Source organism: Eretmochelys imbricata, chromosome 2 (assembly GCF_965152235.1).
Source record: "Eretmochelys imbricata isolate rEreImb1 chromosome 2, rEreImb1.hap1, whole genome shotgun sequence".
NCBI classification, from domain to species: domain Eukaryota; kingdom Metazoa; phylum Chordata; order Testudines; family Cheloniidae; genus Eretmochelys; species Eretmochelys imbricata.
The window spans coordinates 261,679,854-261,695,003 of NC_135573.1; the positions used below are offsets into that span (position 1 = coordinate 261,679,854).

General features: G+C 42.6%; 1 protein-coding gene across 3 annotated transcripts in view; it reads right to left on the bottom strand.

Annotated features, from left to right (window-relative positions):
• Positions 1-15,150, bottom strand: part of LOC144260005 (meiosis-specific coiled-coil domain-containing protein MEIOC-like) — a 45,891-nt gene that overhangs the window by 22,036 nt on the left and 8,705 nt on the right. Inside the window, exons 1-2 of one of the 3 annotated variants that reach the window (XM_077808456.1) lie at positions 12,707-12,762; positions 5,354-5,485 (exon numbers count right to left, since the gene is read on the bottom strand). In XM_077808456.1, the coding sequence (XP_077664582.1) occupies positions 5,354-5,395 (42 nt within the window). In that variant the 5' untranslated portion in view covers positions 5,396-5,485; positions 12,707-12,762. Of the gene's footprint in view, positions 1-5,353; positions 5,486-12,176; positions 12,321-12,706; positions 12,763-15,150 lie in introns of those variants that run through there. The other 2 variants (XM_077808457.1, XM_077808455.1) reach the window with 2 other exon arrangements.

A 15,150-nucleotide genomic window follows, 5' to 3' on the forward strand; every position in this document is an offset into this window, starting at 1 on the left:
CAAGTGGTGTCTGCCCAGGGAATAGATTGATGCCAGCCACATCTGTAGGGGTCTGAGGTGTAACCTCACATATTGCACCACGTAAATACACACTGCCATGTGACCTAGCAGCCTGAGGCATACCTGGGCACTCATAAAGTGGATGAGCTGTGATGTGGGCAATTAGATCTGACATAGTTTGGAACTGGGCTTCTGGTAGAAAGGCCCTGGCCTGGGTAGAGTTGAGCACTGCCCCATAAGCTCTACTATTTGCACTGGGACTAGCATTGATTTCTATTTGCTTACTAACAGGCCCAACAGGTGGCCTGTACTATGCCAACGCTGTGCTGAACCTGAGCTTGCAAATGGTCTTTGATCAGCCAATCATCGAGGTACGGGTAGATTTGTACACCTCGACGTCCCAGGTAAGTTGCAACCATCACCATATACTTTGTAAAGGTCTGTGGGACAGCTGACAGGCTGAAGGGGAATGCAGTGAACTGCTAGTGACACTGGCCCACCACAAACTGAAGGAATCTTCTGTGTCCATGGAAGATGGAAATGTGGAAATAAGCATCCTTGAGATCAAGGGTGACATACCACTCTCCCAGATCCAGAGAGGGAATGATGGAAGACAGGGAGACCACGCGGAACCTCAGTTTCTTGAGATATTTGTCGAGGCAACACAGGTCCAGGATGGGATGCAGGCCCCCCTTGGCCTTCGGGATTAGGAAACATCAGGAGTAGAACCCCTTCCCTCTCAAGTCTCGAGGAACTTCCTCTACTGTTATGTACTGTAGCATGTTATGTGACACCATGCAGTACAGAAGGGAAACAGGAGGTCCAAAAACAAAAGAGGGGGATGGATCCTGACTCAGGTCTGTTATATTGTCCTCAGGCATACCCTCAAAAGGCCTGCCTGGAATCACTGGGTATCTACTTGAGCCCTTCTGGGAGGCTGAGGTGGAAGGTAGGGTCTGGTGACGCCTGTAGCCCTTTCCTTTCTTCTTACAGGTATCATGTCTGGGAGGCCCTGAGAATCTGGGAGGCTGTTGAGGCTGGAAATGCTTCCTGGAGGCCGGGGGTGTGTACAGAGCAAAGTGTAGCCCTTGAATCTTTGAGACCACACAGCTTTGAGTCCATCTGTTCAGAGAACAGAGTGGTGCCCTTGAAGGGGAGGTCCTGGACCAACTGCAGCACCTCATGCGAGAGGCCCGATAACTGGAGCCACAAACAGTGTCTCATGGTGACCGCATACGCCGTTGTTCTGGCCGCCGAGTTGGCCGCATCCAGAGCTGCCTGTAAGGAGGCTCTGGCCACAGTCTTGCCCTCCTCCAGGATGGCCATGAACTCGTGCCTCGACTCCTGCTTCGGAGAGTCTCTGAACTTGGCTATCAAGTCCCACAAGTTAAAATCATACCCCCAAGCAACACTTGCTGGTTAGAGATACGAAGCTGGAGGCTTCCCATGGAATAAACCTTTCTGCCAAAAAGGTCCAGTCTCTTGGCCTCCTTATTTTTTGAGGTGGCACTGGGCTTCCTCAGCTTGTCCCTGTCATTTGCGGCTGACACCACCAGGGATCCCATGGGGGGATGTGAATACAAGTACTCGAACCTTGTGGCCAGTATATAGTACTTCTTTTCTACCCATTCTGAGGTACGGGGCAGAGAGGAAGGGTCTGCCATAGAGCCCTGACTGGTCCTACAACCCCCTCATTGACTGGGAGGGCCACTCTGGAGGGAGCCGCTGCAGCCAAGACATCTATCAGGCTGTGAGTGGACTCCTTCAGCTCCTCTATCTCCAAGTTTGTGGTGACCCTATCAGGACCTCCTGATATGTCCTGAAGTCATCTAGCGGAACCAGGTTAAATAATCCTACTACCACCTCCAGTGAGGTCACTTCCGTGACCTCGGAGCCAGGGTCGATGCTGGAGGACAAAGTAGTGGCTCCCCTCTCAGACACGACTGAGTACGACTACTGGGAAGGGGGCCCCGGTAGCAGGGGAAACCCCCATGGGTTCCAATACTATCACTGCATGAGCCAGTGTCCCGGTGGCCAGGCAGCTGCTGCAGGTCCAGTACCAAAGTCTGGTGTGTACGACAGGTACCAGTACTTCTTTTGGCAGAGCGAAGAACTCTTTTCCCAGAGACCGGGGGAGGAGGGGCCATGCCCAGTTCCATGGTTCCACCTCCAGGTAATGCTGGGGAGGCAGTGACCAATGCCAGGTCAGGGACCCTTGTGGGGGGGGGGGCATGCAGCACTTCCCCCTGGAAGGTGCTGCTACTGTCGATGCCACAACTGTCAGTGCCGCAAAGAAGCTTTCTACGCTTTGCACCCTTTTGTCCCTGACAGGCATGGGACCTTGGGGGGTGGGTGGCATCAGGAGGGACAACAAGTCCTTTGCAGCCTGGAAGACCTCTGGAGTTGAGGGGGCCCGCAGGCATGAGGTACCACAACCACTCACAGGAGTGGGAGGTGGGTCCCGAACTGGGCTCGACGCAGCTCTGGGGAGGAAAAGTGGCCTGGCACAGATCTCACTATGTCCGCTGCTCCCCTCCTGTCTCTCTTCAGTGCCGGGGAGAGCCCTCTTTCAAAGCATTGTTTCTTGTGCTTCTTCCTTGGCACCAGGGATGGAGAACGGTGCCAAAAAGAGCCCAGTGCTGGTGGTGCACTTCATACACAGGCCGAAGTACTTAGCACTGATTCGGAGCGGGACGGCTCCGAGGCCAGCAGGAGGGCTGCCTCCATTAGCAGAGCCTTCAGGCGAATGTCTCTGTTTTTCAAAGTCCTTGGTCTGAAGCCCCTGCAGATTCCATACCTCTCCTTAACGTGAGCTTCCCCGAGGCACTTCAGATAGGCCATATGTGGTCGCACACCGGCATAGACTTGGCACCGGATGAGCATGGCTTGAAGCCTGAAGACTGGGGCATGCCCAGTCCCTGGGACAACATCCCTCTAAGACTGGAATAACTATCTGAACTACACTATATATACACACACGAAGACTTGTAACTAAACTCACTAACTACAAAAATTATATATACCCGATCTGAGTCCAAATCACTGTTAGGAAAGCCTTGCTAAGCAAGAAGGCGTTCCAGCCAGCTGGCACTGTTGATAAGAAGGAACTGAGAGGGTGTGGAGTCAGCGGTGCCCCTTATACTGGTGCACGTGTGCAGGGCTCCAGGGGGAGCTAGGGCCAGCTCTATGGATACCACTAAGGGGAAAATGCATGCAACCCCTAGCCCCATTCACTTCAGTGGGGCCATGATTTCACCCAGTCTCTCTTATCAGCTAGCAGGGGATACAAACCTCTCCTTCTTCAAAAAACAAGCTCTCTTGTTGTATCCAATTGGTAAAGGAAATGTAACAACAATGTACTCTGGTGGAATACCTTCTCTCTTAACGCACACCATGACAAACATTCAGCTCATTTTTAATAAGCTGAAATAAGGATTCACCAAGGGAAGGTCATGCCTGACTAATCTAATCGCCTTCTATGATGAGATTACTGGTTCTGTGGATGAAGGGAAAGCAGTGGATGTATTGTTTCTTGACTTTAGCAAAGCTTTTGACACAGTCTCCCACAGTATTCTTGTCAGCAAGTTAAAGAAGTATGGGCTAGATGAATGCACTATAAGGTAGGTAGAAAGCTGGCTAGATTGTCGGGCTCAACGGGTAGTGATCAATGGCTCCATGTCTAGTTGGCAGCTGGTATCAAGTGGAGTGCCCCAGGGGTCGGTCCTGGGGCCGGTTTTGTTCAATATCTTCATAAATGATCTGGAGGATGGTGTGGATTGCACTCTCAGCAAATTTGTGGATGATACTAAACTGGGAGGAGTGGTAGATACGCTGGAGGGCAGGGATAGGATACAGAGGGACCTAGACAAATTGGAGGATTGGGCCAAAAGAAATCTGATGAGGTTCAATAAGGATAAGTGCAGGGTCCTGCACTTAGAACGGAAGAACCCAATGCACAGCTGCAGACTAGGGACCGAATGGCTAGGCAGCAGTTCTGCGGAAAAGGACCTAGGGGTGACAGTGGACGAGAAGCTGGACATGAGTCAGCAGTGTGCCCTTGTTGCCAAGAAGGCCAATGGCATTTTGGGATGTATAAGTAGGGGCATAGCGAGCAGATTGAGGGACGTGATCGTCCCCCTCTATTCGACATTGGCGAGGCCTCATCTGGAGTACTGTGTCCAGTTTTGGGCCCCACACTACAAGAAGGATGTGGATAAATTGGAGAGAGTCCAGCGAAGGGCAACAAAAATGATTAGGGGTCTGCAACACATGACTTATGAGGAGAGGCTGAGGGAACTGGGATTGTTTAGTCTGCAGAAGAGAAGAATGAGGGGGGATTTGATAGCTGCTTTCAACTACCTGAGAGGTGGTTCCAGAGAGGATGGTTCTAGACTATTCTCAGTGGTAGAAGAGGACAGGATAAGGAGTAATGGTCTCAAGTTGCAGTGGGGGAGGTTTAGGTTGGATATTAGGAAAAACTTTTTCACTAGGAGGGTGGTGAAACACTGGAATGCGTTACCTAGGGAGGTGGTAGAATCTCCTTCCTTAGAAGTTTTTAAGGTCAGGCTTGACAAAGCCCTGGCTGGGATGATTTAACTGGGAATTGGTCCTGCTTTGAGCAGGGGGTTGGACTAGATGACCTCCTCAGGTCCCTTCCAACCCTGATATTCTATGATTCTATGATTCTAAGCTGTAAATACTGGGACATAACAATAAGAATTCTGTCCTCGACATCACAGTCAGGCCATGCATGTTTGAGGAGTCAATTTGCTTAACCATTAAGAGCCACATCCTACTCTCGGATATGGAATCACAGCTGAAGACTAAGAGCATCCTTCTGTTTTCAGACAATAGAAGCTGCTAGCACCTGCTAGGACTCCCACCATTCTGTGATGCCCATCTTTCCTTAGCCTTTATAACCTGATTGCCATCAAGGATGCATAGTGTCTATTGTATTGATGATCTTTTTATGTGGATAACAGTTAGCTGGGAAGTGGACTGAAAATTAATTCATTTCATATTGCCACTGAGCACTTAGCAAGTGGTAACAACTTCTTGCGACTATTTTTCAGAATATTTTGCCAAAGAAGCTCATGAGATTATCATCACTAGAGTCACTTGAGGCCAGACTAGACATGGAATTGTTGATTGCTGTAGAAATCTAGGATTACTCTTCTGTATAGTGATGCAAATGGAGACACTAGAGAGATCTTTTCCACCTCTAGCATATAAGAAACCTAAAGACACGCCTAAAGATAGGGTTAACGTATACATTTCAGTCTGAAAAAAACCGAACGAACACTAAGAGAACTCCATTTCTATTCATCTAAGCAAGCAATTACTTTGGACTCACCCGTGGCTCGTAATGACTGAGAATGGCACTTTGTTTGACCATGTCCTCGCTGTCAGAATATAAATTCTCTTTTCCCAAGTTTGTTGCATTGCCGAATATGCAGAAATTCAGAATCTTAAGCACAGGTGTAGCCTATTTAAAGATAATTATACATGAAAAGCAATGGTTAGCAATTTTAACCAGAAACATCAGCGTTTTAAGAAAAAAATAGTATATATTATTCAGAAGGCCAAAAAATGAAACATTAAAGATGATTAACTTGTTATTAGTTGAGTAAATAAGGTTCAGCCAAAATGACAGTACTATATTCCAATCCAAGGCTTGAAAAATCCACTCATCCAGCACAAATTGGAAAATTTCCCTGACAAATGCCATAACTTCCTGCAGAATTTACAATTTCATTAAAAAGAAAAGGATACCTTCCAAATGCAAACAGAAATTAGTAAGACAGCACCACACTGGTTTAAGTTTTCAGGCAGATACTCCCAGTGTCTCCCTGGCTTCTCAGAGCTTCTGCAAGATGCAGAAGAGTGAAAATTGACTAGGTCTGTCAGTTTTCACCTACATGGTGTTAATGAGTTCAGTGTCATTCACCAACAAACAGCAAGTGGGTAAACTGAAGTCTAATTTCAAAAGGATGAACTTAGTGATATTAGACTTCCAAGTGCTGTAATTAAATAAAGAGCAGTCGACTGAAGAATAACGTGGGCAATATTTAAAAGCTTCACATTAGTCAGTTTTTTTCCAAAACATCAACATTTGTAGGGCCCTTAACAATATGTCAAGAAAAAAATTAAACCTGTCTCATAGGCTAGTCACAACATGGCTACTCCACCTCACAGCCAGTTTTGCACTTTCAAGTTAAGATTCCCAACAAACAAGATTTCCCAGAGTAACAGTTTGGCTCTTGGAGAATGGGTTGAAAAAAATAGAGCTGGCCATATGTACATTTATAAAAGATAGCGTGTAAACTCTGCGATTATCAGCAATGACTTACAATCAATTATAGAAGTAGGACTTCCCAGTGAAGACTTAACAGGCTTAACCACAGAAGGTGACTATTAATTTGCCTCTATGCAGCCTCGTAATTTAAGTTTGCATGCTTGCCGTTTCTCCACCTTCATCTGTCTCTGGGTTTGATTCAGCAGAACAACGCCCACTAAAAATCCCTTGGAAAAGTGAAACTCTTAGGATTTATCCTCAATGACAGATTTTTTTTTTAAAAACAGGATAACAAATGTGCAATAATTATCTCACTGTAAAATCCTAAGTGAAGACAAGTCATTTGTAGTGTTTATGCCACTGTAGCTAGGCAATGTCAGCACTATAACTTGGACGGTGGTTGACCTTGCCTACTGTCTCTCAAGCTAAAACTAAGGTCTTGTCTACACTAGAAAGTTAATTTGGATTAAGATAGGGTGTGAATTTACAGTGCAACAGCTGTTCAACTAAACAGAATGAGTGTGTACACATGAAGTTATTCAGGACAGGTAATCAGGAACAAATGAGTTTTAATGAGAGCCATTAAAAGTTTGTTAGCCTATTCTAAACGCTGATTCATTCAAGCTTTTCAGACTAGATTAAGGCCAGGTCTACACTACAGATCTTACAGCGGCACAGCTGTACTGATACAGCTGGAAGATTTCCCAGGTAGCCGCTCTATGTCGAAGGGAGACAGCTCTCCCATCGACATAATTAAACCGCCCCTAATGAGTGGCAGTTGCTATGTTGGTGGGAGATGCTCTCCCGCCAACATAGCGCTGTCCACACTAGCGCTTTTATCAGTGTAATTTATGTTGCTCGGGGGGGGGTTTCCAGTTATACAGACAGAAGTGCTAGTGTAGACATAGGAAAAGACAGAAAACTAAAAGGTTTCAAAAGAAGTTTCTTCTCTCCACACTTTTCTTACGTACATATCATTAAGAGAATAAATAGTTATTTTACAATTGTTTTCTTTTGACTAATTTTATTCTGTTTTAGTTCATTTCAATTCCTCTGTTGACTGGTATTTTCGATATACCCAAAACAAAGAATTTACTGAAGCATTCTCTCCATTAAACTGCCTCCCACAGTCCCCAGCGTGGGCAGACAAGTTGCTCCACAACACCCTGTAAATGGGAACACAGAGCCATGTTGTGGTGTCAGCAGTCTTGAGATATGCTCAAGATATGCTCAGATAGTTATATTGCCTGTCATGGCCAGATACAGAACAAGTGTGGACACAAGGAGCGACAGCACAATAGGTGTGGATGCACTCTCATGGGTTAGGTTACCACTGGTTAATTAACCTGTGATTGCTTACCCTAAGGTAGGCATGCAGTGAAGATAAGGCCTTACTGATCTGTTAAATAACATGTATACGATCAATATGGCTCAGCTATTAGCACATTCATCTGTGTGTAGAAGTACACTTACTGAAAAAGACCCAACAGTTCATCTAATATATCACAACAGCTATCACATTGTATTATACTGGATATTTCACAGGAATACAAAAGAAACAATACTGCATCTGACCAGGTATGCAATTATGAAGTGGGGAGGGGTAAGCATTCTATTGCAAGCAATTTATGTCCTAGAACAGGAGGCAACTGGGGAGCATTTCAAATCACTGGGTGATACTCCACGATGCCACGTATGTAGGTAGGTGTCCAAGTAAAAGTTAAAGTCTATGGCAGCTGTTTGAAAAAGATTATGGAACCACCTTTGTGTCCTAGCCAACACTCTCTCTCAGTAGAATAGATTTTCAATGTCCACGGCTTTCTCTGAGCTGTTGCTGAGCACTTAATGGCTAATATGCATGCACACTCATTGCACTAGTAGTAAATAATTCACTGTTTGAAATGCATTTTGGGATATCTTATGTATAGAAGATGCTTCCATTATAGCTTTGACAGAAGCAAATGCTTTAGTTACAGGAAAACTGACAGCTTGCATTTTATTTGACTAATTTTAAAAAATTCATGTTTCTCACAAAGCACCTTTAATAGTATCCCCTGAATTATTTTAAATTTATTTTTTTTTAATTTTAATTGTTTATCTTTTTCATCTGCTATTGTTTAGCAGGATTTCTCCCATCCCCATCCACACTTCTGCTACGGGTTCTGGTTCTTCAGTAGCAGCAACATTGAGGCAAAGTCTCTTAACTTAAAAAAAATTCTTAGATTTAAAGTCATGCCAGGAAATGAGAAACAAACTTCCTCCTTTTGCCCTCCGCCCAACTACATCTGGTCTCCAGTCACATGGAGAGGATAGGGGCCTCCTTCACCCCTGCAACTAAGTGCCTCTTCTGATCTCAATGGAAGGGTGGGGGAGTGTATGCCTCAGCTAGTACCAGGTGCTCTCCAGACCCTTAACAGGATTTGAGAGTAATGGATGACCCACCAACACTTGTTCATCCCCATCTGACCCCATAGAGAAAAAAATATTCACTAACTCCAAGACTCCAATTGCTTCCTCAGTCAGTACACGGGTCAAGGGAGGGAAGAATCCATCAGTACCCCACCCCAGGTTTTAAGTCACTCCCAAGTTCTATACAAGGATCCAGGGAAGTACTCTCTATCCCCACTACCTAAGGCATTACCCATAACTATAACAGGTATAAAATTTTTCAGACAGAAAAATGATTTTAAAGTTGACAGCATCCTTATAAAGTTGCTAGATGATTTTCATGATACCAGTTTCCCCTACCTAAGGCACAAAAAGATTCTTTTTGGGATGAAAGCAATCCATGCTTTGGCTCAGCCAAAAGGTGAATGTTTTTGTGGAAATTCATTGGGCTATTTTTGAGTTACCTGAGGTATGTACGTGTGGGGAAGGCAGGGAAAAAACAATTTCCCATTATCTTCTTGCATGCTTTAAAAAAACCACCACCAAAATTCTGAAACCTCAAATTTAGCCAATAAATTATCTTCACTGAGGAATGGGAATTTGTCTAACAATAAAAAGAAAAGAAGTACTTGTGGCACCTTAGAGACTAACAAATTTATTTGAGCATAAGCTTTTGTGAGCTACATGCATCCGATGAAGTGAGCTGTAGCTCACGAAAGCTTATGCTCAAATAAATTTTTTAGTCTCTAAGGTGCCACACGTACTCCTTTTCTTTTTGCGGATACAGACTAACAGGGCTGCTACTCTGAAACCTAACAATGTAATTTTCAAATAGTCACTATATTAAGATTTGAAGGAGCTTTAGCACGCACACAGATGTTTTATTATGCCTTTCTAGTCAGATGCAGTGTGTATGTGGGTGCCACTACAGAGAAGTGTAAAAATTTCACTAGTTCTGGGGCTCTGCACCTCAGAATATACCTAGGCCTCCTGAGAACAGGCAATTTGAAATAAATATTTTGAGGTGACATGAGAAAGCATGGTAAGAGGATTGGCAACCTATCTGAAGTCCAGGAGTGAAGGCCAAATTCAACAATTCAGGTGATGTGGAAAAGGCACTGAAAAGTCTGGGGAACTCTCTTCCTTCTCAGACCACCTACTTTGAATCTCCTTCACTCTGAAGGCCCATGTGCATTCCGGGTTGCAAAGCCACAGAGCATAAAAAATTTGAAAAAATGACTGGAGAACAGAGGTCTCCAATCCACACCCTGGCTAACACCAAACCGGTACCTTTGAAGTATGCACTACTGTAGTTCTTTTCCTAATAAAGATTAAAAAATTAAATACAGAAACATTAATGCAACTTTAAGGTTGCAGATTCAAAACTCGGACAGCAAGAAATGCAAATGTTAAAGCTCTCTTGGCAACATTAATGTATGTGCAATGTGAGCAAATAAATGTGGTCATAAGAACCTTAATTTTGTTATTTCTGTCTGTCAAATTCAGTTTACAGCCTTATTACTTAAAATACAGTAAAATTAAACTAAATTAAAATGAAAATAGGTTACAGACAAGGGCCTTGTTTCCACACCAATTTTTTCCAATCTTTTGGAATCAGACATGCTCCCAAATACCTTCAAGAAAAAAAATCAATCTAAAAAGTACACCTGTTGCCAGAAAACTTCTGTACACAGAAGTACCATTGATATAAATAGCTGTTCCAGGTGCAAAGAGTTTGGAGTATCTTGCCCCTGCTTTCAAGTTTTGGAAGCCAGTCTTTGTATAATGAGTTATAAATTATTTCATAATAGTATTAAAGGGACCCAAAGTGCAGAACAATCTTACTGAAAAAGATTATTTTACTACAGTTCAGGACTTTATAGCTCTGCTCTCCGATTATTAAAACATAACAAGTATTCCTTACTTTCAAAAACTCTTCATGAAGCATTCATATAAAGTTGTCAAGTATTAGAATAGTCTGCAAAATTCAATTTAAAAGAATCTTTTCCAAAAGGCTCTGACTCAAATTAGGTGTCTATTCAAGAATATTTCATTTAAGGGAGGGAAAGGGGAACAGACAACTTTTATTGGCCCTATCAATAGGCAAACTATAAAATTCATAAGATTTGTAAGTGGCCAAACCACTAATAAAGCATTTAATTATAAGTCATTCATTGCAGATTCTACTGAGCGGTAACGAAGCTTGATACTATCTAACGACACTTCCTCCACCTTTTAATTCATACCTCTGTCACAATCCATTATCTTCTGGTAGAGCAGGGAAACAGGAGGGACTATCAACTCTGACCCACTAAAATGTCAACAAAACCAAGTCAGTTTAAGTGGGTTTCAATATTTTTATAAATCACATATTACAGATCATAAGATAAAAAATATTTTTGAAAGGGTTAAAAAGGGACACAGTACAAAATCAACAAACCTGCCATTTAAAAAAATGAAAGTAAAAGTGAAGTTACCATATATTGTTCCAAAAGTTTTATTCAAAACAAAAAAGATGATTTGGGCACTACTTAATACCTACTAAAATTCCATTTTTTGTCCTTCAAAATGTATTCTCACTTTTAAATAGACTAACAGATACTTATAAAAATATTCCTAACATGTTAAGAAATTGACTGGCACTGAATGTCTCAAAAGGAGCTGAAAGCAACAAGCCAATGTTTGTTATCAAGTAAGAGAACTCTCCCCTCACCTGTGCCAAGATTTAAATGTACTAGGTAGCTCATTATTACATTCATACAAGGATTTATTTCTTATTTATATTAGCCTACTGTGATTAGATTCAGAAACTGCTTCTTTCTGTCAGCAATTTTTAAAATTCCTACAGAAAGGAAACCCAGACAAAGATCTCAAAAATATCAGATTGAGGTAAACATTGTGTCATGCTATTTAACAATACAAGCCATAAAATACAGAAATGAAAGGAAAAATTATCTGGCTGGAAAGTTACTAAACTGTTTGGTGTTTGTTTGATTAGAGTGAAGGAGTGATAGATGGTGATCCCTCGCTGTCCTCCCTACTAATAAATTTGTCTTTTTCCCTTAGTAGAAGGCTCCTTTTGAGCGACCAATAACATACAACTGCGGTTTGGAGTCTTGGGCTTTTGTGGTAAGTGTTAATAATAGCAATTTCCGAGGTGATTTATAAAGGTTGGGCACAGCCAGGCAACTAGGTTATCACAGCTTCTTCTAAGCAGGCCACCAATCTAGCTCCTTTAGAAAATATTATTCTGAAAAAAATGCTTTGTTAGACTGTATTTTCCACTCACTACAACAGCAATATTCATACAGCCTCCAAACATCGCCCCTGATCTAGATAATGCACATATAACTGAATTCCAGGTGTGAGAATCAACTTCCACCAAAACAAAACCTGCACAAACGTTACCATCAGCCGTTCCCTGAGTGCGTTCCTCCCACCGACACAAGCCACTGGGGAAGCAAAAGCAGCAGAGGTGTTAAAACATAACAACCATACGCACTGCAGCACCAGCTGATCCCTGTGCCATGAAGTCTAGTGGCGTAGTCTTGTACCTTGCTGAACCTCGTCCACCTCCCCTAAACACCGCTGCCATGGGACACACACGCACACTGCACACCTCCGATACTCCTTGCATATAGAAACTGTTGCCAGGCTATGGCCAGCGTCTCTCCTCCACCCACTGAAGCAGCACAATACACAAACAGGGGAGAAAGGCAGGCACGGCTTGGTCTGCGCGCAGCAAAAAGCCCCTAGTATGAATTCAGAAGGTAAACTAGCAGCATTAGCATTAAGCACTTACGCCTCACGGCTTGCCCTAGACAGAGTCGCCACAAATCTGCGCCTACTAGGAGAAACACTGCGAACTGCCTGCACTTGAATGCCACCCACCCCACAGCCCCTTCAAACACTTTCCCCATTTAAATGCACCCGCTGCAGCAACAGCAATCCCCTCTTCTGTACAAGGATTTCAGGTTGCCCAAGGCCCTGCTACAGGAGTAAAAAAAAAAAAACCGAGCTTACATTTTCGTTCCTCTTGCTATACAACCATTCTCAGCCCTGTCATGTGTGATGTCACTGTAGTACCAGTATGTGGAAGTACTATGGGAATTGTAGTCTTCTCCCTATTGTGTAACAGCTACAAAGTACAGGGCTCAAGGTAATGTACTGCAAATGTGAGAGCCCTGGAAACAGCCTCCTTACTACATTTTCGGAGCTGCCTGGGGGAAAAGGCTAAAGTCTAAACCGATACGGGCAGGATGAAAAAGGGAGAAGTGCTGCAAAACTTAATTCTTCTTTCTCTGCTCCCCACTTTAGATTAAGCAATTTTAAGGTGATCACATTCTTTCAACAGGTTTCAGAGTAACAGCTGTGTTAGTCTGTATTCGCAAAAAGAAAAGGAGTACTTGTGGTACCTTAGAGACTAACCAATTTATTTGAGCATAAGCTTTTGTGAGCTACAGCTCACTTCAAAGGTGCCACAAGTACTCCTTTTCTTTATGCTTTCAACAGTGATTTAAATTGTCGTCAGAACGCATCACTCACTAGGAAAGCATTACTAGCTGTGGGATTTAATTATTTAAATTAATTTTTTTTAATGAAGTACAAGAGTTCTGATCATAAAAGTCCCATATATTACTGGGTTGGGGGGAGTAATTCTCCATAAAGAAGCAATTCACTGACCATGTGTTATGTTTGTTACGGTGAGTGTGACAGACAAAAGAAAAAAGACTATTTCCTCCACAAAGACATTAGTCTAGTAAAAAGAACAGGAGTACTTGCGGCATCTTAGAGACTAACAAATTTTTTAGAGCATAAGCTTTCATGGGCTACAGCTCACTTCATCGGATGCATAGAATGGAATATATAGTAAGATATACATATAAACATACAGATAAGTTGGAAGTTACCATACAAACTATGAGAGGCTAATTAGTTAAGATGTGCTATTATCAGCAGGAGTCCAGTAAAAGACATTGCCTCACCCACATCTCTCTGTTTCCAACACAGAGGGTCATGGTTTGTGTCACTCTAGCCAGCCCACTATTGAGTAAGACTTGAAAAGGTGAGGTTTTTAAAATAATTTTATTTTTAGAAGAAATTAAATTCTCAATTTGAACATCCTGATTTTGAACTTTGAAGGCTTAATAGTGTAAGCTCTTTAAAACTAGTTTGCAGGGATCTTAGCATGCTACTAGCCAAGCATTTAAAATCTTAGTTTAAAATCTAGTTTTTAGAGGGCTTAGCATTGTTAACAGGCTAAGCATTTTAAAATCTTGGTCTAAAATCTAAAGTTTACCCAGATCTAAAACCTAACTTGATCAGAGAGGCTGAACTGGTGACTCATAGCCCCCTTGGAGGTGCTAGGCACAATGGCAGCTGAGTACTACTCACTTATCAGTGATAACCCTTCATCACAGGGGTAAATAGTAGAGGCCAGGACCCAAATATCAGGAACTCTATCATTAGAAATAGATAGAAATCACAGAAATGTAGGATTAGAAGGTACCTTGACAGGTCATTTAGTACAGTCCCCTGCACTGACGTAGGACTAAGTATCATCTAGAGCAGTGCTTCTCAAGCTATCTGATGTGGGGGACCGGAAATATTTTTTTTCCAATGTGCGCACAGACTGGCAGCCAATGGACGGTCTGCGGACCACCACTTTGAGTAGCACTGATCTAGACCACCCTGAGAGGTATTTGTCTAACTTGTTCTTAAAAATCTTCAGTGATGCAGATTCCACAGTCTCCCTAGGTAATTTATTCCAGTGCTTAACTACCCTTACAGTTAAGAAGTTTTTCCTAATGTCTAACCTAAATTTCCTGTGCTGCAATTTAAGCCCATTACTTCTTGTCCTGTCCTCCGTAGTTAAAAAGAACAATTTATCACCTTCCTCTTTATAACAAATCTTTATGTACTTGAAGACTTATCATGCCCTGCCCTGCAGTCTTCTCTTCTCCAGCCTAAACAAACCCAATTTTGAGAGGTCTTTTCTCACAGGTCACGTTTTCTAGACCTTTAATCATTTTTGTTGCTCTTTTCTGGACTTTTTCTAATTTGACCACATCTTTCCTGAAGTGTGATGCTTAGAACTCGACAGAGTACTCCAGGTGAGGCATGAACACTGCTGAAAAGAGTAGAAGAATTCTCATGTCTTGCTTACAACACTGCTAATACATCCCAGAATGATGTTTACTTTTTTTGCAACAGTATTATATTGCTGACTCATTCAACTTGTGATCCACTATAACCCTCAAATCCATTTCTAGGAAGTCATTTCCCATCTTGTATTTGGCCAACTGATTATTCCTTCCTAAGTGTAGTACTTTGAATTTGTCCTTATTAAATTTCATCCTATTTATTTCAGGCCATTTCTCCAGTTTGTGAAGATCATTTTGAATTCTAATCCTGATTCTAATCATATTTGGGTTTGTGATGACTGGGAGAACCACATAGTGAATTAT